The sequence below is a fragment of the Chiloscyllium punctatum genome, chromosome 28 (assembly GCF_047496795.1).
Source record: "Chiloscyllium punctatum isolate Juve2018m chromosome 28, sChiPun1.3, whole genome shotgun sequence".
NCBI lineage: Eukaryota > Metazoa > Chordata > Chondrichthyes > Orectolobiformes > Hemiscylliidae > Chiloscyllium > Chiloscyllium punctatum.
Window position 1 is genome coordinate 6,536,481 of NC_092766.1, and position 23,951 is coordinate 6,560,431.

Genomic DNA, 23,951 nt, shown 5'->3' on the forward strand with positions numbered 1-23,951 from the left:
GTCTTACTTTACCACTGGCACTCCATGTGTGTCTCACTCTGCCACTGACACTCCATGCGTGTCTCACTCTACCACTGACACTCCCTGTGTGTCTCACTCTACCACTGACACTCCATGTGTGTCTCACACTACCACTGGCACTCCATGTGTGTCTTACTCTACCACTGGCACTCCCTGTGTGTCTTACTCTACCACTGGCACTCCCTGTGTGTCTCACTCTACCACTGACACTCCATGTGTGTCTCACTCTACCACTGACACTCCATGTGTGTCTTACTCTACCACTGGCACTCCCTGTGTGTCTCACTCTACCACTGACACTCCATGTGTGTCTCACTCTACCACTGGCACTCCATGTGTGTCTTACTCTACCACTGACACTCCCTGTGTGTCTCACTCTACCACTGACACTCCATGTGTGTCTTACTCTACCACTGACACACCCTGTGTGTCTCACTCTACCACTGACACTCCATGTGTGTCTCACACTACCACTGGCACTCCCTGTGTGTCTCACTCTACCACTGGCACTCCCTGTGTGTCTCACTCTACCACTGACACTCCATGTGTGTCTCACTCTACCACTGGCACTCCCTGTGTGTCTCACTCTACCACTGGTACTCCATGTGTGTCTCACACTACCACTGGCACTCCCTGTGTGTCTCACTCTACCACTGACACTCCATGTGTGTCTCACACTACCACTGGCACTCCCTGTGTGTCTCACTCTCCCACTGGTACTCCATGTGTGTCTCACACTACCACTGGCACTCCCTGTGTGTCTCACTCTACCACTGACACTCCATGTGTGTTTCACTCTACCACTGGCACTCCCTGTGTGTCTCACTCTACCACTGGTACTCCATGTGTGTCTCACACTACCACTGGCACTCCCTGTGTGTCTCACTCTACCACTGGTACTCCATGTGTGTCTCACACTACCACTGGCACTCCCTGTGTGTCTCACTCTACCACTGACACTCCATGTGTGTCTCACTCTACCACTGGCACTCCCTGTGTGTCTCACTCTACCACTGACACTCCATGTGTGTCTCACACTACCACTGGCACTCCCTGTGTGTCTCACTCTACCACTGACACTCCATGTGTGTCTCACACTACCACTGACACACCATGTCTGTATCACTGTACCAATGGACCCCCCCATGCATGCCTCACTCTACCACTGACCCCCATGCATGTCTCACTCTACCACTGGCACCCCCATGCATGTCTCCCTCTATCACTGGTGTCCCCATACGGGTCTCACTCCACCATCGGCCCTGTTTGTGTCCCACTCTCCAGGTGGTTCTCTGTGTGTGATCGACTCTCTCATCAGCCCTCTGTGGCATGTTTCACTTTACTATCAGCCCCGTGTGTAACTCAGTTTATCATCGCATTTCCACCTCCTCAAACTATTCATGTCAGTCGACTAATTGCCCTCAATGTGTGTCTCAACCCCCAGCCTCACTGGGTTTTCTTGAGTGGGACTTAAACGTTGTGACACACAGCTGAAAAATGTGTTGCTGGAAAAGTGCAGCAGGTCAGGCAGCATCCAAAGAGCAGGAGAATCGACGTTTCGGGCATAAGCCCTTCTTCAGGAATGAGGAGTCTGTGCCAAGCAGGCTAAGATAAAAGGTAGGGAGGAGGGACTTGGGAATGCAATAGGTGGAAGGATGTTAAGGTGAGGGTGATAGGCTAGAGAGGGGGTGGGGGCGGAGAGATCGGGAAGAAGGTTGCAGGTCAAGAAGGCGGTGCTGAGTTCGAGGGTTGGGACTGAGACAAGGTGGGGAGTGGGGAAATGAGGAAACTAGAGAAATCTGTATTCATCCCTTGTGGTTGGAGGGTTCCTAGGCGGAAGATGAGACGCTCTTCCTCCAGGCGTCATGTTGCCATGGTCTGGCGATGGAGGAGGCCAAGGACCTGCATGTCCTTGGCGGAGTGGGAGGGGGAGTTAAAGTGTTCAGCCACGGGGTGGTTGGGTTGGTTGGTCCGGGTGTCCCAGAGGTGTTCTCTGAAACATTCCGCAAGTACGTGGCCTGTCTCCCCAATATAGAGGAGGCCACATCGGGTGCAGCGGATGCAGTAAATGATGTGTGTGGAGGTGCAGGTGAATTTGTGACGGATATGGAAGGATCCCTTGGGGCCTTGGAGGGAAGTAAGGGGGGAGGTGTGGGCGCAAGTTTTGCATTTCTTGAGTTTGCAGGGTAAGGTGCTGGGAGTGGAGGTTGGGTTGGTGGGGGGTGTGGACCTAACGAGGGAGTCACGGAGGGAGTGGTCTTTCCGGAACGCTGATAGGGGAGGGGAGGGAAATATATTCTTGGTGGTGGGGTCTGTTTGGAGGTGGCAGAAATGACGAAGGATGATACGATGTATCTGGAGGTTGGTGGGGTGGTAGGTGAGGACCAGTGGGGTTCTGTCCTGGTGGCGATTGGAGGGACGGGGTTCAAGGGCGGAGGAGCGGGAAGTGGAGGAGATGCGGTGGAGAGCATCGTCAACCACGTCTGAGGGGAAATTGTGGGTTTTGAAGAAGGAGACCATCTGGGTTGTTTGGTATTGGAATTGGTCCTCCTGGGAGCAGATCCAGCGGAGGCGAAGGAATTGGGAACATGGGATGGCATTTTTACAGGGGGCAGGGTGGGAGGAGGTGTAATCTAGGTAAAGGTCGGCTTATAGTAAATGTCCGTGTTGAGTCGGTCGCCCGAGATAGAAATGGAGAGGTCTAGGAAGGGGAGGGAGGAGTCTGAGACAGTCCAGGTAATTTGAGGTCGGGGTGGAAGGTGTTAGTAAAGTGGATGAACTGTTCAACCTCCTCGTGGGAGCATGAGGCAGCGCCGATACAGTCATCGATGTAGCGGAGGAAAAGGTGGGGGGTGGTGCCAGTGTAGCTGCAGAAGATGGACTGTTCCACATATCCTACGGAGAGGCAGGCATAGCTGGGGCCCATGCGGGTGCCCATGGCTACTCCTTTGGTTTGGAGGAAGTGGGAGGATTGGAAAGAGAAGTTGTTCAGAGTCAGGACCAGTTCAGTCAGTCGAAGGAGGGTGTCGGTGGAAGGGTACGGTGGGAAAGGAAGAAGCGGAGGGCTTTGAGGCCTTCGTGATGGCGGATGGAGGTGTATAGGGACACACAGCCAAGAATGCTGCCCACTGACCTACAGGCCTGGGTTAGTAAAGTTCCCTGAAATACTCCACCTCAAAAGGATAAGAACACAAAAGACACCAGCTGTACCTAACAGGAATTAAACCCTGAAGGGAAGACCAGATTTACTGGTGCTACTAGCTTTACTTGCGCCAACATTTCAGCTATTTCTCATTCAGGGATGTTCTTACACACCCTCTGAAGCAGGTGAGATTTGAACCCAGGCTGCCTGGCTCTCAGAGGTGGGGACATGAGCACTGCACCTCAACAGCTCTCCTGTTAGTATTTCACTCAAAACATCATGTCATACGTTTTGAGTAGAGGTGTATAGTTTGCCACTCCTGGTGTTAAAGGATTTCTAATTGAATTCAATAAAGATCTGCAATTGGAATAAAAAGCTGCTTGTTACCATAGCCACAGTCGGGGAGGGGTGGGGAGCAGAGGTGAAAGAAAATGACAGGCCAGTAAATGAAATGAAATGGAACAGCAGGTGGGATTAAACAAGCACAAGCAGAGACATTCTTGCCACATGGATATAATCCTCTAATAATTTAAAGCATGTTCTTAACTCCCATATAATGCCACAATGCAGGTTCAGAATAATCCTCTCATTATGCCTGTATCCAAATCACCTGACAGCATTAAGTTGCTGGTGATTTTTGTCTCAACCGTGTTTCTATGCCTGCAGTGCCTGTTATTCATCTGTCTTAAAGATACAACCCCCAATCACACCACAAGCCTGGCTACAGCCCCGAGGACCCTCTTCACTTGTGAGGGCAGTCAGCTATTAACTATCAGCAATCAATCTTCAAATCCATACTCAGCCGATGCACGGTTTGGTGGAGGGAAGGGAAGGAGTGGTTGGCATTCACTGGATTTACCCTAGGCTAAACTCACGGGCACTTGTCTCAGCTCACACCAGGAATGGAACCTGGCATCTTACTTCTCTGAATGGCTCAGTACTTTAATTACCAACAAGGCACAGAGTCAGCAACGAAAAATTATAATAGAGTGATTAAAGATGGGGCTGAAGGATTGTGAGCCATCCTGCCCTCCTCAGAAGTTTGAATTTTTCCCGTTGGTATTACCTTTGAGAGGTCAACCAGAGTATTGGCCTGGTCATTGAGTTTCCTCTGCTCCATCTTCACATTGCGAAGCCTGTGGAATAACCAGAAAAATACAGATCCTCACAATGGCTGAATACAAAGTGCGACCACTCTCACTAAAACCTTGTGTCTCTACCAATCAATTATCTTTGGAAAGGACAGGGTATAGAATACCAAACAGTGATAAAAGAAGAAACAGTGAATGGATGGAGGCCACTCAGCCCTTTCATTCTGCTCTACAAAACGATTTCATACACTGGCTCTATGGACCTTCACACCCTTACCCAGCAAAGACCTACTGACCTCAGTCACACCAGTCAATTGATCCCCAATATCTACAGTCTCCTGTGAAAGACAATTCCCAATTTCCAGTGTGCTTTGTAAGGAACATCACAAGGAACAATATCTTTGAACCTCCCAACACTGAATTCCTGAATTCTTCCACAAAAAGGATGCAGTTTCCCTTAATGATTTTAAACACTTCAATAAAATCACTCCTAAATTTCTATACTCCATGGAATACAAGCCATCATTGTCCCCATGATTTATCTCTGCTGATGAATCTTCCATGCATTTGCCCCATGACCAATACACTACTCAAAGTTCAACAATATTGCGCAGGATTATGGCTGTACTGTCAGCCCAGCTTGCAGCTCCTCCCCTACAGCATCGTGACGAAGATAGGTAACTTTCTGGGTGTCAGTATGCCACCTACCACTCAATGGTGCTGTTTGGCCAACCTACTTTTCAACCAATTATAACAAGCATTTTATCACAGTGCCTGAACAGCAATACACTAACGTTTATCTCTGCCTCTCCAAAGACACAGACTCCTGCTGAGTCAAGACAGTGAATGTTTTACATAGGTAACATCACAGCTAAGTCAGATCCTGTCCTCATCCAACACATGCTCGCTAGCAACAGTAACTGGCTAGCAACCAGAAAAAGGAACTGTAACCACCCAAACCACTCAATTAGATTTCAGTCTGTACTTCACTCCCGGTAGCAATTACTCTATATATAAACCCCTTCATCAGATTCAAGCCCGTAACCTATTCCCAGGTATCTGTTATTATATATACTACTTGAACCCCTCAATTTGATTCCAGTCTGTAGCTCACTCCTGGATAACTATTATTCTATATATAATCACCTGAACCCTTCAATTAGATTTTAGTCTGCAATTTACTCCCAGGTATCTGCTATTCTATATATAACCCAACTCTACCAACACCTCGAATAGATTCCAGTCTGTAACTCACTCCCAGTATCTGTTATTCTATATATAAACCACCCCGAGCCCCTCGATTAGAATCCAGTCTCTTACTCACACTTGGGTATCTATTATTCTAAACATAAACCCTCCCGAACTCCTTGATTAGATTCCAGAGTGTAACTCACTCCTGGGGTTTCTTTTCATTCTGTGTACATAAAGCCCCATAATCCCTCAATTAGATTCTGGTCTGCAACTCACTCCTGGGTATCTGTTATTCTATATATAAACCACCCTGAACCTCTTGGTTAGATTCCAGTCTGTAACTCACTCCCCAGCTATCTATTATTCTATATATATATATAAACCACCCTGACCCCTCGATTAGATTCCAGTCTGTAACTCAATCCCAGATATCCGTTATTCTATATATAAACCCCACCTCCGAACCCCTCAATTAGATTGCAGCCTGTGACTCACTCCCAGGTATTGCCTATGGTCCTGTTTACTGGTCCTCTGAGTGCAGGATCTTGATGTCACAGCCCTTCCTATGAACTCACTGATGGATAGCCTGCAGGAACTTCCTCTGGTGCTTCCTCACTTTCGCATGGTCGATCTTTTTGAGCAGTTTTGTGTGTTTGTAGATCAGCCAGGTCTCCCGTAAAACATTGGCTGCTGCATTTTTTATCTGGTGAGGTAGAAGAATAGCAGGTTAGAGAATGGTGGAGCAAGCAATTGAAAGTCATATCATCCAGACCCTTTCAAATAGGATGGTCTCAATATTACTCAGTCATTACTGGGACCCCTCTCAAAGAATACAGTTCATTTGGGCCCTTGTCAAAGAGAGAGGCTCACCACAAGTCACTTTTATCAGAGAATGGCTCAAGACTGTAACATTCTCAAAATGGGAATCTTAGCATTGGTAATTCTTTATTGGGGTGATTCTCTCCATAAGGGCTCTTTCATCAAAGATGTGTACCCAATGGGATCTCTCCAAAGGGAGGAGTCTTATAATCAGGATCCCTTTATAAGAGAGTGTCTCACCATCAGAAACCTCATTCTCAGAGGGAGTAATACCCTCAGAGATCCCATTGTCAGAGAGAATCTTACAATTTGGATCCATTTAAAGGTGGAATATGCACCACCAAGACCCCTTTATCAGAATGAGTCTCACTATTGGGAACCTCTTTATCAGAGGAAGTAACACCATCAGGACCATTTTAGCTGAGGAAGTCTCACCAACAGGGTATCGTTATCACAGGGACCCTCACCAACAGGGTATCTTTATCAGAGGGACACTCACCAACAGGATACCTTTATCACAGGGACCCTCACCAACAGGGTATCTTTATAACAGGGACCCTCACCAACAGGGTATCTTTATAACAGGGACCCTCACCAACAGGGTATCTTTATCACAGGGACCCTCACCAACAGGGTATCTTTATCAGAGGGGCACTCACCAACAGGGTATCTTTATAACAGGGACCCTCACCAACAGGGTATCTTTATCACAGGGACCCTCACCAACAGGGTATCTTTATAATGGGGACCCTCACCAACAGGATATCGTTATCAGAGGGACACTCACCAACAGGATACCTTTATCAGAGGGACTCTCACCAACAGGGTATCTTTATCACAGGGACCCTCACCAACAGGGTATCTTTATAATGGGGACCCTCACCAACAGGGTATCTTTATAATAGGGACCCTCACCAACAGGGTATCTTTATCAGAATGACCCTCACCAACAGGGTATCTTTATCAGAATGACCCTCACCAACAGGGTATCTTTATAATGGGGACCCTCACCAACAGGGTATCTTTATAATAGGGACCCTCACCAACAGGGTATCTTTATCAGAGGGGCACTCACCAACAGGGTATCTTTATCAGAGGGACCCTCACTAACAGGTATCTTTATCAGAGGGACTCTCACCCACAGGGTATCATTATCAGAGGGACCCTCACCAACAGGGTATCTTTATAATAGGGACCCTCACCAACAGGGAATCTTTATCGGAGGGACCCTCACCAACAGGGTATCTTTATCAGAGGGACTCTCACCAACAGGGTATCTTTATAATAGGGACCCTCACCAACAGGGAATCTTTATCGGAGGGACCCTCACCAACAGGGTATCTTTATCAGAGGGACTCTTACCAACAGGGTATCTTTATAATAGGGACCCTCACCAACAGGGTATCGTTATCAGTGGGACCCTCACCAACAGGGTATCTATCAGAGGGACCCTCGCCAACAGGGTATCTTTATAATGGGGACCCTGACCTGAAGGGTATCTTTATCAGAGGGACACTCACCAACTGGGTATCTTTATGAGAGGGACCCTCACCCACAGGGTATCTTTATCAGAGGGACCCTCACCCACAGGGTATCGTTATCAGAATGACCCTCACCAACAGGGTATCTTTATCAGAATGACCCACACCTGCAGGGTTTCTTTATCAGAGGGACCTTATCAGGACCACAGTATCAGAGGCAATCCCTGCATCGAAATACTTTTATTGGAGCTTTTTACTCCATTGGACACTTTTAAGAAGAAGTGTAAACATCCATGAGTACCACTTTAACAAAGACAGTGGCACCCAATCAAAGATATTCTCACTGATGTAATCCTTAATATGTTTAATGTGTTTAAATCCTACTCAGTTAGGACATAATCAACATTTTCACCACGGTGCAGCCACATTGTCGGCGGGTCAGTGCTGTGGGAACGCTTCACTGTCAGAGGGTGAGTGCTGAGGGAGCGAGTACAGTTGGACGGTCAGTACTGAGGAAGTGTAAATGGTCAGAGGGTCAATGCTGAGAGAGCAAACGCTGTCGGAAGGTCAGTGCTGAGGGAGTGCCGCACTGTTGGAGGGTCAGTGCTGAGAGAGCACCGCACTGTTGGAGGGTCAGTGCTGAGAAAGCACCACACTGTTGGAAGGTCAGTGCTGAGGGAGCACTGCATTGTCAGAGGGTCAGTGCTGAGGGAGTGGGCATTGTCAGAGGGTCAGTGCTGAGGGAGTGGGCACTGTCGGAGGGTCAGTGCTGAGGGAGTGGGCACTGTCGGAGGGTCAGTGCTGAGGGAGTGGGCACTGTTGGAAGGTCAGTGCTGAGGGAGTGGGCACTGTCAGATGGTCAGCGCTGAGGGAGCACCGCACTGTTGGAGGGTCGGTCTTCAGACAGCACCGAAATGTCAGATGGTCAGTGCTGAGGGAGCGCCGCACTGTCGGAGGGTCAGTGCTGAGGGAGCGCCGCACTGTCGGAGGGTCAGTGCTGAGGGAGCGGGCACTGTCAGAGGGTCAGTGCTGATGGAGTGGGCACTGTCGGAGGGTCAGTGCTTAGGGAGTGGGCACTGACGGATGGTCAGTGCTGAGGGAGTGCCACACTGTTGGAGGGTCAGTGCTGAGGGAGTGGGCACTGTCGGAGGGTCAGTGCTGAGGGAGTGTCACACTGTCGGAGGGTCAGTGCTGAGGGAGCGCCGCACTGTCGGAGGGTCAGTGCTGAGGGAGTGGGCACTGTCGGAGGGTCAGTGCTGAGGGAGTGTCACACTGTCGGAGGGTCAGTGCTGAGGGAGCGCCGCACTGTCGGAGGGTCAGTGCTGAGGGAGTGCCGCACTGTCGGAGGGTCAGTGCTGAGGGAGTGTCACACTTTCGGAGGGTCAGTGCTGAGGGAGTGTCACACTGTCGGAGGGTCAGTGCTGAGGGAGTGCCGCACTGTCGGAGGGTCAGTGCTGAGGGAGTGTCACACTTTCGGAGGGTCAGTGCTGAGGGAGTGTCACACTTTCGGAGGGTCAGTGCTGAGGGAGTGCCGCACTGTCGGAGGGTCAGTGCTGAGGGAGTGTCACACTTTCGGAGGGTCAGTGCTGAGGGAGTGTCACACTTTCGGAAGGTCAGTGCTGAGGGAGTGCCGCACTGTCGGAGGGTCAGTGCTGAGGGAGTGCCGCACTGTCGGAGGGTCAGTGCTGAGGGAGCGTCACACTTTCGGAGGGTCAGTGCTGAGGGAGCGCCGCACTGTCGGAGGGTCAGTGCTGAGGGAGCGCCACACTGTTGTGAGTTGGGTCTACATTTGTCCAGTATTGTTATTTTATTATCACATTGCTGATTGTGGGAGCTTGCAGCGCACACATTGGTTCCTGTATTTCTTTTATTCCTACAGTGGCAACCCATCAAAAGTGAAGTGCTTTGGGGCATTGTGAGGTTGTGAATGGTGCTATATAAATGCAATTTTGTCTTAATTTTTGCTTCTTTTGAAAAAGATGTCTGGCAAAGTGAAAACAGAGGCTTAGGGGTGGGCCTTAAGCCTAAAGTGGCTGAGCAATAGTGTATGTATCACATGATATAATTCCTGAGCCCACTGTGACCATTTGACTTTGATGACGCACCTCAGAAACCCCAAGGAACAATTGAATGAACCAGTGAGATCTTGCTACCCCTGTTTTACAACCCCACCACCACCAGCATGTCCTCCCTGTCCAGCCCAACAGGATTAGATTAGAGATTAGATTACTTACAGTGTGGAAACAGGCCCTTCGGCCCAACAAGTCCACACCACCCCGCCGAAGCGCAACCCATCCATACCCCTACATCTACCCCTTACCTAACACTACGGGCAATTTAGCATGGCCAATTCACCTGACCTGCACATCTTTGGACTTTGGGAGGAAACCGGAGCACCCGGAGGAAACCCACACAGACACGGGGAGAATGTGCAAACTCCACACAGTCAGTCGCCTGAGGCGGGAATTGAACCCGGGTCTCTGGCGCTGTGAGGCAGCAGTGCTAACCACAGGATTAACACACAGCTGATTTGGACAGGTATGGAAAACTACAGCACTGCTGCAAGCATGTCAGCATGACCTTGTGTCAGACACCCCCACACTCTGGCAGCTCGCAGACATCCTGTTTTGACAGCAGTAAGGCAGCTCAAGGGCAGGAGAAGTAATCCTCTCATTGTCACATATTCAATCCGATAACTGGCCAATCCTCCGAGATGTTTCACATGTCCTATTCGGAGAAGGACCATCATCCAGACACAGTGAAGGTTGTGTTGAGTTAGAATGTAGGCACTATCAGACTGCTCCTGATTCCTAAACAAATTGTAGAACATGTACAAGAAGAGGTAAGATGGGACTTTGCCTGTGATGCCCTCTGTGGTCAAACTGCCTGCCACAGCTCACTAGCCAGAATCAAGTGGGAAGAACAAGCCCTTGGGGAGGTGTCCAAGGGGACTAGCAAAAGTTAGCAAATAATGATTAAAAGCCATATCTTAAATATATAAAAAGGAGGACCTTAAATCAGTATGGAGATGCTGAGTGATTTTTCAGGGCATCACTGGCTGGGTCAGCATTTCTTGAATCGCTGCAGTCCTTGGGATATAGGTACATGGGGAGAGAGAGGTAGTTCTAGGAGTTTGAACTATCAACAATGAAGGAACAGCAAAGTATTTCCAAGTCAGGATGGTGAGTGGCTCAGTGGGGAACTTGCAGGGGGTGGTGTTCCCATTTATCTGCTGCCATTGTTCTTCGAGGTGGTAGTAGTGGATACTTGTGGATGTGGAGCCAATCAGCTGGGCTGTTATGTCCTGGACAGTGCCAAGCATCTTGAGTGTTGTTGAAGCTGCATCCATCCAAGCAAGCAGGGAGTATTCCATCACCCTCCTGATTTATGCCTTGTTACTGTCATAGTCATAGAGTCATACAGCACAGAAACAGACCCTTCGGTCCATGCCAACCAGATATCCAAACCCAATCTAGTCTCACTTGCCAGCACCCGGCCCATCTCCCTCCAAATCCTTCCTATTCATATACTCATCCACATGCCTTATAAATGTTGCAATTGTACTAGCCTCTGACAGCCCATTCCACATACGCACCACCTCTGTATGAAAAAGTTGACCCTTAGGTTTCCTTTATATCTTTCCCCTCTCACCCTAAACCTTTGCCCTCTAATTCTGGACTCCCCCAACCGAGGAAAAAAACCTTGTCTATTTACCCTATCCATGCTCCTCATGATTTTATAAACCTCTATAAGGTCACCGCCCTCAGCCTCCGATGCTCCAGGGAAACAGCCCCAATCTATTCAACCTCTCCCTATACTTCAAACCCTCCAACCCTGGGAACATCCATATAAATCTTTTCTGAACCTTTTCAAGTTTCACAACATCCTTGCGATAGGAAGGAGACCAGAATTGCATGCAATATTCCAAAAGTGGCCTAACCAATGTCCTGTACAGCCGCAACATGATCTCACAACTCCTGTACTCAATACTCTGACCAATAAAGGAAAGCATACCAAATGCCTTCTTCACTATCCTATCTATCTGCGACTCCACTTTCAAGGAGCTATGAACCTGCACTCCAAGGTTTCTTTGTTCAGCAACACTCCCTAGGACCTTACCATTAAGTTTGTAAATCCTGCTAAGATTTGCTTTCCCAAAATGCAGCACCTCACATTTATCTAAATTAAACTCCATCTGCCACTCCTCAGCCCATTGACCCATCTGATCAAGATCCCGGATCCTGGGGATTTATCCACTTTTATGCATTGCAGGACATCCAGACTTCCTCCTCTGTAATATGGACATTTTTCAAGATGTCACTATCTAATTCCCTATATTCTATATCTTCCATGTCCTTTTCCACAGTAAATACTTATGCAAAATACTGGGTTACTATCTCCCCCATCTTCTGCAGCTCCACACAAAGGCTGCCTTACTGATCTTTAAGGGGTCCTATTCTCTCCCTAGTTACCCTTTTGTCCTTAATGCATTTGTACAAACCCTTTGGATTCTCCTTAACTATATTTGCCAAAGCTATCTCATGTCGCCTTTTTGCCCTCCTGGTTTCCTTCTTAAGTATACTCCTACTGCCTTTATACTCTTCTAAGTGTTCACTCGATCTATCCTGTCTATACCTGACATATGCTTCCTTCTTTTTCTTAACCAAACCCTCAATTTCTTTAGTCATCCAGCATTCCCTATACCTACTAGCCTTCCCTTTCACCCTGACAGGAATATGCTGTCTCTGGACTCTCGTTATCTCATGTCCCATTTTCCAGTTGTCCCTTTACCTGCGAACATCTGCCCCAATCAGTATTTGAAAGTCCTTGCCTAATGCCAACAAAATTGGCCTTTTTCTAATTTAGAACTTCAACTTTTAGATCTGGTCTATCCTTTTCCATTGCTATTTTAAATAGAATTATGGTTGCTGGCCCCAAAGTCCTCCCACACTGACACCTCAGTCACCTACCCTGCCTTATTTCCCAAGAATAGGTCAAGTTTTGCACCTTCTCTAGTAGGTACATCCACATATTGAATCAGAAAATTGCCTTGTACATATTTAACAAATTCCTCTCCATCTAAGCCATACTATGGCAGTGTCAGTCTGTGCTTGGGAACTTAAAATCCCCCACCATAACCACCCTATTTTTCTTACAGATAACTGAGATCTCCTTACAAGTTTGTTTCTCAATTTCCCAATAACTATTAAGGGGTTTATAATACAATCCCAATAAGGTGATCATTCCTTATTTCTCAGTTCTTCCCAACTAACTTTCCTGGATCTATTTTTGGGAATATCCTCCCTCAGCACAGCTAAAATGCTATCCCTTATCAAAAACGCTACTCCCCCTCCTCTTTTGCCTCCCTTTCTGTTCTTCCTGTAGCATTTGTATCCTGGAACATTAAGCTGCCAGTCCCAGGAATTAGGAAGTCAGAAGGTGAGTTACTCACCACATAACTCACAGCCTTTGATGTGCTCTTGTCGCCACAATGTTCTTGAAACTTTGAAACTCAGAATGGCATGAGGAATAATAACCAATACTCTGACCTCACTGGCAGAAAAATACTTGTCCATTTCCAACAATTCACTAACTTGCTGGTCCATTTAGCAATCCAGTCCAGGAGTGTGATTTCCACAGCAATTCACCGCAGTACCTGTGTATACTGATGAATGACAACCATCCACAGAGGCTAATGAAGCCTGCTTACCCGCTTGGTGAGCTGTGTATCCATCATGAAGTTATGGACGTGTTTCTCAGCTTTGGTTAGTTCTAGTTTCCTAGCAACGACAGCTACCACCAGTGCTGTACATCCTGCACCCTTGGGGAGAGGGGTGGGGGGTGGGGAAGGGATGAGGGAGTGAGACGCAGGCAAACACAAAGAGAGGAGGGAAAAAAGAGAAGATATAAAAGAGAAAGGAATACAGAGGCAAAACAAACAGTGACAAATGGATAATGATTGACAAACCCAAATCAACATTAAGAGACAGTGATGCAACAGACAAAAAGAGTATGCAAGTGCAAGAGGGAGAAAGAGAGAGAGAGAGAGACAGCAAACAGAAAAATAGAGAGAGAGAGAGAAAATAAACAGACAAAAAGGGAGGGGGACCCAGCAGACAAAAGGAGAGAGGCAGCAGACAAAAAAAAGAGCAAATAGAAAGAGGGGGAGAGGGAGTAGATAAAAAAAGAGAGACAACAGACAGAAAGACGGAGAGAGGGAGTCACACAGACAGCAGACGAGAAAGGTGAGAGAACAGATAGAGAGATGGCAGATAGAGAGACCAGGTGGAGGGACAGAGATGCAGGCAGAGACAGAAGGAGTGTGACAGAGTGAAAGAGAGAACAAAAAAAGCATTGAAGATATAATCATATACACAGATAAACAAATGAGTGGTGGCACAGGCAGAGAGGGTGACAAATAGACAGAAAGGGAGAAAATCAGAGACAGATAGGTAGTTAGTGGGAGAGAAAGAGAAACAGAGAACCACATGTGCAGACAGGCAGAGGGTATCAAATGGGTGGAGAGGGAGTAGGAAGAAAGAGTCCGAGAAAAAAAATGGAAGACAGAGATTGAAAAGCCACAGGTAGAATTAAGGTGAGGAGGGGCCAAGTGATACACAAAGGGGAAAACAGAGTAATGATTCAAAGGCAATAAAAAAGGAGTGTGAGACAGAGAAATTGAGGAAAATAGAACAGAGCATGAAGCATGGGGAAAAAAAGAAGGGACCCAGAAAAAGGGAGGAAGAAAGAAACAAAAATTATTTTTGAACAAGATGTTTCTTCTCAAAAGTAAACAAGCTGTTTTCCTGGAGAGTAAACACTGATGTAAAACAGGACAAGCATCAGGGATAAGACAAAATCTCCACTGCCCCTCTAACAGGTTCCCAATCAGAGTCCAAATTCACATTTACATACACACACACACCCAACCAGGGTATCTCTGTGATAATGATTTGACAATCTGTGAAGGAGAGGAAGGGAGCAGTGAAAGAGTAAAAGAGAAAGGTGATTGTGACAGAAACACAGACAGAGGATGGAGAGAGAAATAAACTAACAGACATAGAAAGAGGGAGAGAAAAAATATGCATATGAATGGAAGGAGACAAATTCCATTGGAGAGGAGAGGGAGTGAAAGATTTGTTGGAAAAAGGAGGAACAGAAAGAAAGTAAAAGGGGAGGAAGAAAGTCAGGCAGACAGATGAGGAAGAGAAAGAGAGAGACAGTTTGAAAGAGCAAGAGGGAATAAACAGCCAGTGTGAATGAAGAGAGAAAAAGGCAAAGAGAGGTGCAGGAGAATCAGAATATAACAGGAAGGAAAGAGAGGAGAGAGCAAGGAGGAAAGAGACAGAGAGAAACCAGAGAACAAGAGTATAACAGGGAAAGAGAGCAAGAAAGAAAGGAGTAGCAAATGTCTCTGAACTTGTTGCCTGCTGTCTCACCCAGTGATGGGTAACTGATGGGAAGAACCAAAGAAGGGAAGGAACAAAAATAAATTTAAAATATATAGACAGGTTAAGTTCTCCGAACAGGATTATAAACTGCTGAATGTGTCCAAACAATCCGTCACTGTAGCCTCACTGCCAGTCCCTGAGGGGCCCACTGTCAGCCAAGCAGTGAGTACGACAGTATTAATCTTTGATAATTCACTGACAGATTGTATGAGATTTTTAATAACAGGTTCTAAATCATTCAGATAATTCCCTTGTTGACACCCGTCTGCATTAACTCAGATCTCGACACAACTCACAGATTGAACTCAGGCATCATGAGGATCACATGACTGGAAGAATCATTCTATGAATGTGTTTCTTTCACATGTAGAATAACAGAGTGAAGTGCTGGATAGTGAGTGTGAGACAGTATCCCAGTGACAGTAAATGTGTGTGGAACTGTACCCCAGTGATTATCAGTGAGTGTAGAACTGTACCCCAATGATGGTCAGTGAGTGTGGAACGATAACAAGTGAGTCATTGTGTGTGTGGGATTTGTATCCCAGTGAGAGTCAGAATGTGTGGGAGCCATATCCGAGTGAGAATCAGTGAGTGTGGGATCCTCACCTGAGTGAGAGTCAGTATATGAGGGAACCATATCCCAGTAAGACTCAGAGTCTGGGGGAGCCATATCCCAGTGAGTCAGTGAGAGTGGAATACTTACCCTCGTGAGAGTCAGTATGTAGGAACCACAGTGAGGGCCCGTGTGTGTATGGGACCTCTACCCCAGTGAGACTAAGTGTGTGTGAGACCCCATGAGTCAGTGTGTTTGTGGGACCTGTACCCCAGTGAGAGTCAGTGTGTGTGTGGGACCCTGTACCCCAGTGAGGGTCAGTGTGTGTGTGGGAGCCGTACCCCAGTGAGAGTCAGTGTATGTGCGGGACCCCGTACCCCAGTGAGAGTCAGTGTGTGTGTGGGACCCTGTACCCCAGTGAGAGTCAGTGTGTGTGTGTGGGAGCCGTACCCCAGTGAGAGTCAGTGTATGTGTGGGACCCCGTACCCCAGTGAGAGTCAGTGTGTGTGTGGGACCCTGTACCCCAGTGAGAGTCAGTGTATGTGTGGGACCCCGTACCCTAGTGAGAGTCATTGTGTGTGTGGGACCCCCTCCCCTTACCCTAGTGAGAGTCAGTGTATGTGTGGGACCCCGTACCCCAGTGAGAGTCAGTGTATGTGTGGGACCCCCCTCCCCTTACCCCAGTGAGAGTCAATGTATGTGTGGGACCCCGTACCCCAGTGAGAGTCCGTGTATGTGTTGGAGCCATACCCCAGTGAGAGTCAGTGTATGTGTGGGACCCCGTACCCCAGTGAGAGTCAGTGTGAGTGTGGGACACTGTACCCCAGTGAGAGTCAGTGTATGTGTGGGACCCCGTACCCCAGTGAGAGTCAGTGTATGTGTGGGAACCCGTACCCCAGTGAGAGTCAGTGTATGTGTGGGACCCCGTACCCCAGTGAGAGTCAGTGAATGTGTGGGACACTGTACCCCAGTGAGAGTCAGTGTATGTGTGGGACCCCCTCCCCTTACCCCAGTGAGAGTCAATGTGTGTGTGTGGGACCCTGTACCCCAGTGAGAGTCAGTGTGTGTGTGGGACCCGATAGCCCAGTGTGAATCAGTGTGTGTGTGGGCCCCATATCCCAGTGAGAGTCAGTGTGTGTGTGGGAGCCGTACCCCAGTGAGAGTCAGTGTATGTGTGGGACCCGTACCCCAGTGAGAGTCTGTGTGAGTGTGGGACCCTGTACCCCAGTGAGAGTCAGTGTGTGTGTGGGACCCTGTACCCCAGTGAGAATCAGTGTGTGTGTGGGACCCTGTACCCCAGTGAGAATCAGTGTGTGTGTGGGACGCTGTACCCCAGTGAGAGTCAGTGTGTGTGTGTGGGACTGTACCCCAGTGAGAGTCAGTGTGTGTGTGGGACTGTACCCCAGTGAGAATCAGTGTGTGTGTGGGACTGTACCCCAGTGAGAGTCAGTGTGTGTGTGGGAGCCGTACCCCAGTGAGAGTCAGTGTATGTGTGGGACCCGTACCCCAGTGAGAGTCTGTGTGAGTGTGGGACCCTGTACCCCAGTGAGAATCAGTGTGTATGTGGGACGCTGTACCCCAGTGAGAGTCAGTGTGTGTGTGGGACCCTGTACCCCAGTGAGAGTCAGTGTGTGTGTGGGACCCGTACCCCAGTGAGAGTCAGTGTGTGTGTGGGACCCTGTACCCCAGTGAAAGTCAGTGTGTGTGTGGGAGCCGTACCCCAGTGAGAGTCAGTGTATGTGTGGGACCCCGTACCCCAGTGAGAATCAGTGTGTGTGTGGGACCCTGTTCCCCAGTGAGAGTCAGTGTATGTGTGGGACCCCGTACCCCAGTGAGAGTCAATGTGTGTGTGGGACCCCGTACCCCAGTGAGAGTCAGTGAATGTGTGGGACACTGTACCCCAGTGAGAGTCAGTGTATGTGTGGGACCCCCTCCCCTTACCCCAGTGAGAGTCAATGTGTGTGTGTGGGACCCTGTACCCCAGTGAGAGTCAGTGTGTGTGTGTGTGTGTGTGTGTGTGTGTGACCCTGTACCCCAATGAGAGTCAGTGTGTGTCTGGGACCCTGTACCCCAGTGAGAGTCAGTGTGTGTTTCGGATCCCGTACCCCAGTGAGAGACAGTGTGAGTGAGGGAGCCGTACCCCAGTGAGAGTCAGTGTGTGTGTGGGACCCCGTACTCCAGTGAGAGTCAGGGTGTGTGTGGGACCCTGTACCCCAGTGAGAGTCAGTGTGTGTGTGGGACCCCGTACCCCAGTGAGAGTCAGTGTGTGTGTGTGGGACCCCGTACCCCAGTGAGAGTCAGTGTGTGTGTGGGGGACTGTACCCCAGTGAGAGTCAGTGTGCGTGTGTGGGACCCCGTATCCCAGTGAGAGTCAGTGTGTGTGTGGGACTGTACCCCAGTGAGAGTCAGTGTGTGTGTGGGACCCTGCACCCCAGTGAGAGTCAGTGTGTGTGTGGGACCCTGTACCCCAGTGAGAATCAGTGTGTGTGTGGGATCCCGTACCCCAGTGAGAGTCAGTGTGTGTGTGTGTGTGTGTGTGTGTGGGACCCCGTATCCCAGTGAGAGTCAGTGTTTTTGGCAGGGAGTAAAACTGTGAAAAGTAATCCCTCACCAGAATCTGAAGGCACTGCACTCTCAGTGATGGTCAGTCTATGAAATTCCTTCCAGGATTATAGAGGCTATGAGCCAGATGTCTCTCTCACAAAGACCCTCTGAGTTCTGTGAGAATTACAGATGATCCCTTGCTCTGCATCAAACTCATTTTTTAATACATGAAATATTAAACAAAGGATTTATCTGCCCTGCTTGACAGTGACGTCAAATGCTTTAATAATTCCTTAAACTTCTTCGCTTCCTTTCCTGAGTACTGTGACTGAGCCTGAGATAAAGGTTCACAGCCTGCATTGAGGGTCATGCATGTAGCTGTCTGTCCCTCGGATGTGGAAATTCCTCCCTATTCCCCTCAGTCTCTCCCTCCTCCTTGAAGATGCTCTAATAGCAAGTTTATTGCTCTCTGTCCTGATATCTGGATATAGAACTGGCTCAAAGGTAGAAGACAGAGGGTGGTGGTGGAGGGATGTTTTTCAGATTGGAGGCCTGTGACCAGTGGAGTACCACAAGGATTGGTGCTGGATCCACTACTTTATGTCATTTACATAAATGATTTGGATGTGAGAATAAGAGGTATATTTAGTAAGTTTTCAGATGACACCAAAATTGGAGGTGTGGTGGACAGCAAAGAAAGTTACCTCAGTTTACAATGGGATCTTGATCAGATGGGCCATTGGGCTGAGGAGTGGCAGGTGGAGTTTAATTTAGATAAACGCGAGGTGCAGCATTTTGGGAAAGCAAATCTTAGCAGGACTTATACACTTCATGGTCAGATCTTAGGGAGTGTTGCTGAACAAAGAGACCTTGGAGTGCAGGTTCATAGCTCCTTGAAAGTGGAGTCGCAGGTAGATAGGATAGTGAAGAAGGTGTTTGGTATGCTTTCCTTTACTGGTCAGAGTATTGAGTACAGGAGTTGGGAGGTCATGCTGTGGCTGTACATGACATTGATTAGGCCACTTTTGGAATATTGCATGCAATTCTGGTCTCCTTCCTATCGGAAGGATGTTGTGAAACTTGAAAAGATTTATATGGATGTTGCCAGAGTTGGAGGATTTGAGCTACAGGGAGAGGCTGAACAGGCTGGGGCTGTTTTCCCTGGAGCATCAGATGCTGAGGGGTGACTTTATAGAGTTTATAAAATGATGAGGGGCATGGATAGGGTAAATAAACAAAGTCTTTTCCCTGGGGTGGGAGAGTCCAGAACTAGAGAGCGTAGGTTTAGGGTGAGGGGGGAAAGATATAAAAGAGACCAAAGGTTCAATTTTTTCATGCAGAGGGTGGTACGTGTATGGAACGAGCTGCCAGAGGAAGTGGTTGAGGCTGGTACAATTGCAACATTTAAAAGGCATGTGAATGGGTGTATGACTAGGAAGGGTTTGGAGTGATATGGGCTGAGTGCTGGCAGGTGGGACCAGACTGGGTTGGGATATCCGGTCGGCATGGACGGGTTGGACTGAAAGGTCTGTTTCCATGCTGTACATCTCTATGACTCGATGACTGTACATCTCCTTATGTGGCTTGTTGTCATTTTGTTTGATAACATCTCCATGAAGCACCTTGGAATATTTTTCACCACTAAATGCATCACAGGGATATGAATTGTAGTTATTCTTTGACTCTCCCAGGACAGTGATTGTTATGAGATGGGTAGTTGTGAAAATTGGACAGGCTCAACAATCATCCAACCTGGCACTGACATGAAAAATGTTAATAATTTCAATTCTGTCATGTTTGATAACCCTGCCCTATTGCCTAACGCTAACCCAGATTGTTTACATGCCCAAAGCAGTTGGTGGCCAGAGGGAAGCTGCAACTGCACCAGAGTCATTCAGGTTTCTTTTGGAAAGTCAGTGAAACGCTCACTGGTATTTCAGGCCCAAAGATTCACTGGGAATCTGGATTTCAGGGCAAGTAAAAGTGCAAAAGGGATCCAATTCAAATTTTGTTGTGACATAGGAACAGGAGGAAGTCACTCAGCCCTTCAGGCTTGCCTAGCCACTCAGCCAGATCAAGGAGCTTAACACCCTTTCCAGGCCTTTCAAACATAACCTTTACTCAACAAAAATCTGTCAATCTCAACCCTGACAATTCCAATTGACCCTCAGCTTGCACACATTTTGGAGATTAGTTCCAGATTTCCACAATCCTTTTGGTTAGAATGTGCTTCCTTACTTCAGCCCCGAATGGCCTAATTCAAAATTTAAAATGTTCCATTCCCTTATTTATAAATGCCAGCACCACAGCAAATCATTTCTCTCTGTCTAGCACATCCAAACGTCTCAGCATATGAAACAGCTTGATTAGATCACTGCTCAAGGGGATGAGAGCCACTGGATATTAGTTTCTTATTGACAAAGGCTCACTTCTGCATTTAGGACTCACTAGCAACTTCAAAGGTTTGCTTCCCAGATTATAATAGCGACCGCACGTCAAGAAGTACTTCACTGGCTGTGAAGAGCTTTGCAGCATCCTGTGGTGTGCTATATAAACGCAGAAATGTTTTTATAAGTGTGCCGCACCATCTCACAAAGGTTAGCCTGCCCTTCCTGAGCTAGGAGAGATGGCTGTGACCATCTTCCTCAGTGCCTCCACCAAGCACAGCGAAGAGTGTTCAGCCGAAGGTTGGGACACAGTGGGGAATCAGTGGCTGCCCCATGCTGGAGGACATGTCCTGCACATGGACACCATTTCAGGAGACCATATGGAGCTTAAGAGCAAATATCCTATTGGCTCTAACAGTCTCATACCACAAACAAAAATTGTCACATGGCAGGAAAGTCTGTGCCTTCAGGCAAGAAAGGGAGTAGAGGGATTTCAAGAGAATATTTGACGTCATGATGATCAGAAACTTAAAATCCCCAGAGTATTTCCCATTTCCAGCTGTCTTAGTGGAGCTCCAGGCACACAACAAGATGGATTTCTACGAAAATATAATGAACAGTTGCACAGCATAGTCTGTCTTCAACTTTTATACAAGATTGAAAAAATATAATCCTGAAACAAGCTGAAAATTATGGGGCAACAAATCAGCCTGTTCTCTTGTGACTTCACATAATCATTTTCAAAAGTAAATTTAAACAATAGCTAAGGACTCTCTAGAAAATTTTCTAACTTGTCATCAAAGCGAGAGATGACATTAGAGATCTACAGCATGGAAACAGACCCTTCAGTCCAACTCATCCATGCTGACCAGATACCCTAAATTCATTTGGTCCCATTTGCCAGCACTTGGCCCATATTCCTCTAAACTCTCCCTATTCATATGTCCATCCGGGTGCCTTTTAAATGCTGTAATTGTACCAAACTCTACTACTTTCTCTGGCAGGTCATTCCATACACGCACCACCCTTTGCATGAAAATGTTGCCCCTTAGGTCCCTTTTAAATCTTTCCTATCTCACCCTAAACCTATACCCTCTAGTTCTGGATTCCCCCACCCCAGGGAAAAGACCTTGACTATTTACCATAAACATAACCCTCATGATTTTATAACCCTCAGCATCCAACCTATTCAGCCTCTCCCTATAGCTCAAACCCTCCAACCGGCTGGTGCGTGTGTTCAGGCTTCTGTACCTTCTCCCTGATGGTAGAGGTTAGAAAAACCTTGCCAGGGTGGGATGGTTCTTTGAGATTACTGGCAGCCTTCCTTGACAGCGGGCCTGGTAGATGGATTCTATAGATGGGAGGTTGGGCTTTGTGATTGTCCGGACTGAGTTCACCACTCCCTGTAACCATCTCTGATCTTGAATGGTACAGTTGCCATACCAGGTAGTGATACATCCAGACAGAATGCTCTCAATGGCGCACCTATAAAAGTTGGCGAGGGTATTCATCATCATGCCAAATTTCCTCAGCTGCCGAAGGAAGAAATGATGATTTTGGGCCGTTGTAACCAGTGCGTCCACATGAAGAATCCAAGAAAGCTTGTTGTAGATGACCACTCCCAGGAGCTTGACACTCTCCACTCGTTCCACATCTGTGCTGTTAATGTGTAGGGGGGGCATGAGTAACATCCTGCCGTAAGTCAATAATGAGTTCTTTGGTTTTGTCAGCATTGAGAGCTCGGTTGTTCTCAGTGCACCCCATTTTTCCAGGTCTTCCACCTCCTGTCTGTAGTCTGTTTCATCACCATCTGAAATTCGACTGACAATGGTGGTGTCATCAGTGAACTTGTAAATGGCATTAGTCTAGTATTTGGTAACGTAGTCATGGGTATACAGTGAGTACAGTAGGGGGCTGAGTACACACTCCTGGGGGGTTCCAGTGTTGAGTGTTAATGAAGATGAAATATTGTCCCTGATCTTCACTGATCGTGGCCTGTGGATCAGGAAACTGAAGAGCCAGTTGCAGAGAGAGGGGCTTAATCCAAGATCACTAAGTTTAGTAATCAGTCTCGAGGGGATAATAGTGTTGAAGGCTGAACTGTAGTCAATGAGTAGGATTCTTGCGTAGCTGTTCTTGGTGTCAAGATGTTCACGGGAGGAGTGAAGGGCAAGTGATATGGCATCTGATATGGATCTGTTGGTCCGATAGGCAAATTGGAGTGGATCAAGAGTAGTGAGGAGGCTGGAGTTGACCAGCCTTTCAAAGTACTTCCTGACCACTGAAGTTAGGGCCACTGGGCGGTAGTCATTGAGACATACTGCATGAGCCTTCTTGGGCATAGGGGTGATGTTGGCCCTCTGGAAACAGGCAGGGACAGTGGTCTGCTGCAGGGAGAGGTTGAAGATGTCCGAGAAGATCTCTGCCAGTTGGTCTGCACATACTCTGAGTGCACAGCCTGGTACTCCATTTGGTCCCATCGTTTTCCTTGGATTCACACAAAGGAAAACTGATCTGACCTCTGATACAGTGACTGTTGGGATAGGTTTGTAAGGAATTGTCAGAATAGGTGTTATCTCTCCGCCGAAATTCTGCTCAAAGTGATCACAGAAGATGTTGACATGATCTGGGAGGGATGTGTCATCTTCTGCTATCTTGCACTGTCTCTTTTTAGAAGCTGTGATGTCATTCAGTCTTTGCCATAGTTGCCGGGTGTCTGTCTGGGTCTCTAGTTTGGATCGGTATTGGTCCTTGGCTGTCTTAATGGCTCTGCGAAGGTCATACTTGGATTCCTTATATTTGAGTGGGTCTCCTGATCTGAAGGCCTCATGCCTTCTTCACTATCCTATCTACCTGAGTTCCACTTCCCATATTGTTGAGTAATGCAGCTCCAATCATTTCAAGCAGAGCAAGCCTCTTTCTATACAACCCTATCAAACATCCCAGGACAAGTATAGCACAGGATCACATACAAAGTAAGCTCCTTCTGCACTGTCCCCATCAAACACTGCTAGAATAGGGATAGCATGGGGTTAGGTACAGAGTAAAGCTTCCTCGACATTGTCACCATCAGACATTCCCAAATTAGGAACGTCACGGGGTGAGATGCATCCTTCTAATTAAAACAAAACATTGCGGATGCTAGACACCTGACATGAAAATAGAAAATGCTCTAAAAGCTCAGCAGGTCTGGCAGCACTTGTGGTGAGAGAAAGAGAGCTAACATTTCAAGTTCAATATGACTTCTTCAGAACTGAAGAAGCAAGGAACT

The 23,951-nt window shown here is 47.7% G+C and overlaps 1 protein-coding gene across 1 annotated transcript in view; it reads right to left on the reverse strand.

Moving 5' to 3' along the window:
• Window positions 1-23,951, reverse strand: part of LOC140453938 (small conductance calcium-activated potassium channel protein 3-like) — a 131,428-nt gene that overhangs the window by 21,836 nt on the left and 85,641 nt on the right. Inside the window, 3 exon segments of the mRNA XM_072548799.1 lie at window positions 4,230-4,299; window positions 6,021-6,148; window positions 13,456-13,566. Coding sequence (XP_072404900.1) covers window positions 4,230-4,299; window positions 6,021-6,148; window positions 13,456-13,566 — 309 coding nt within the window.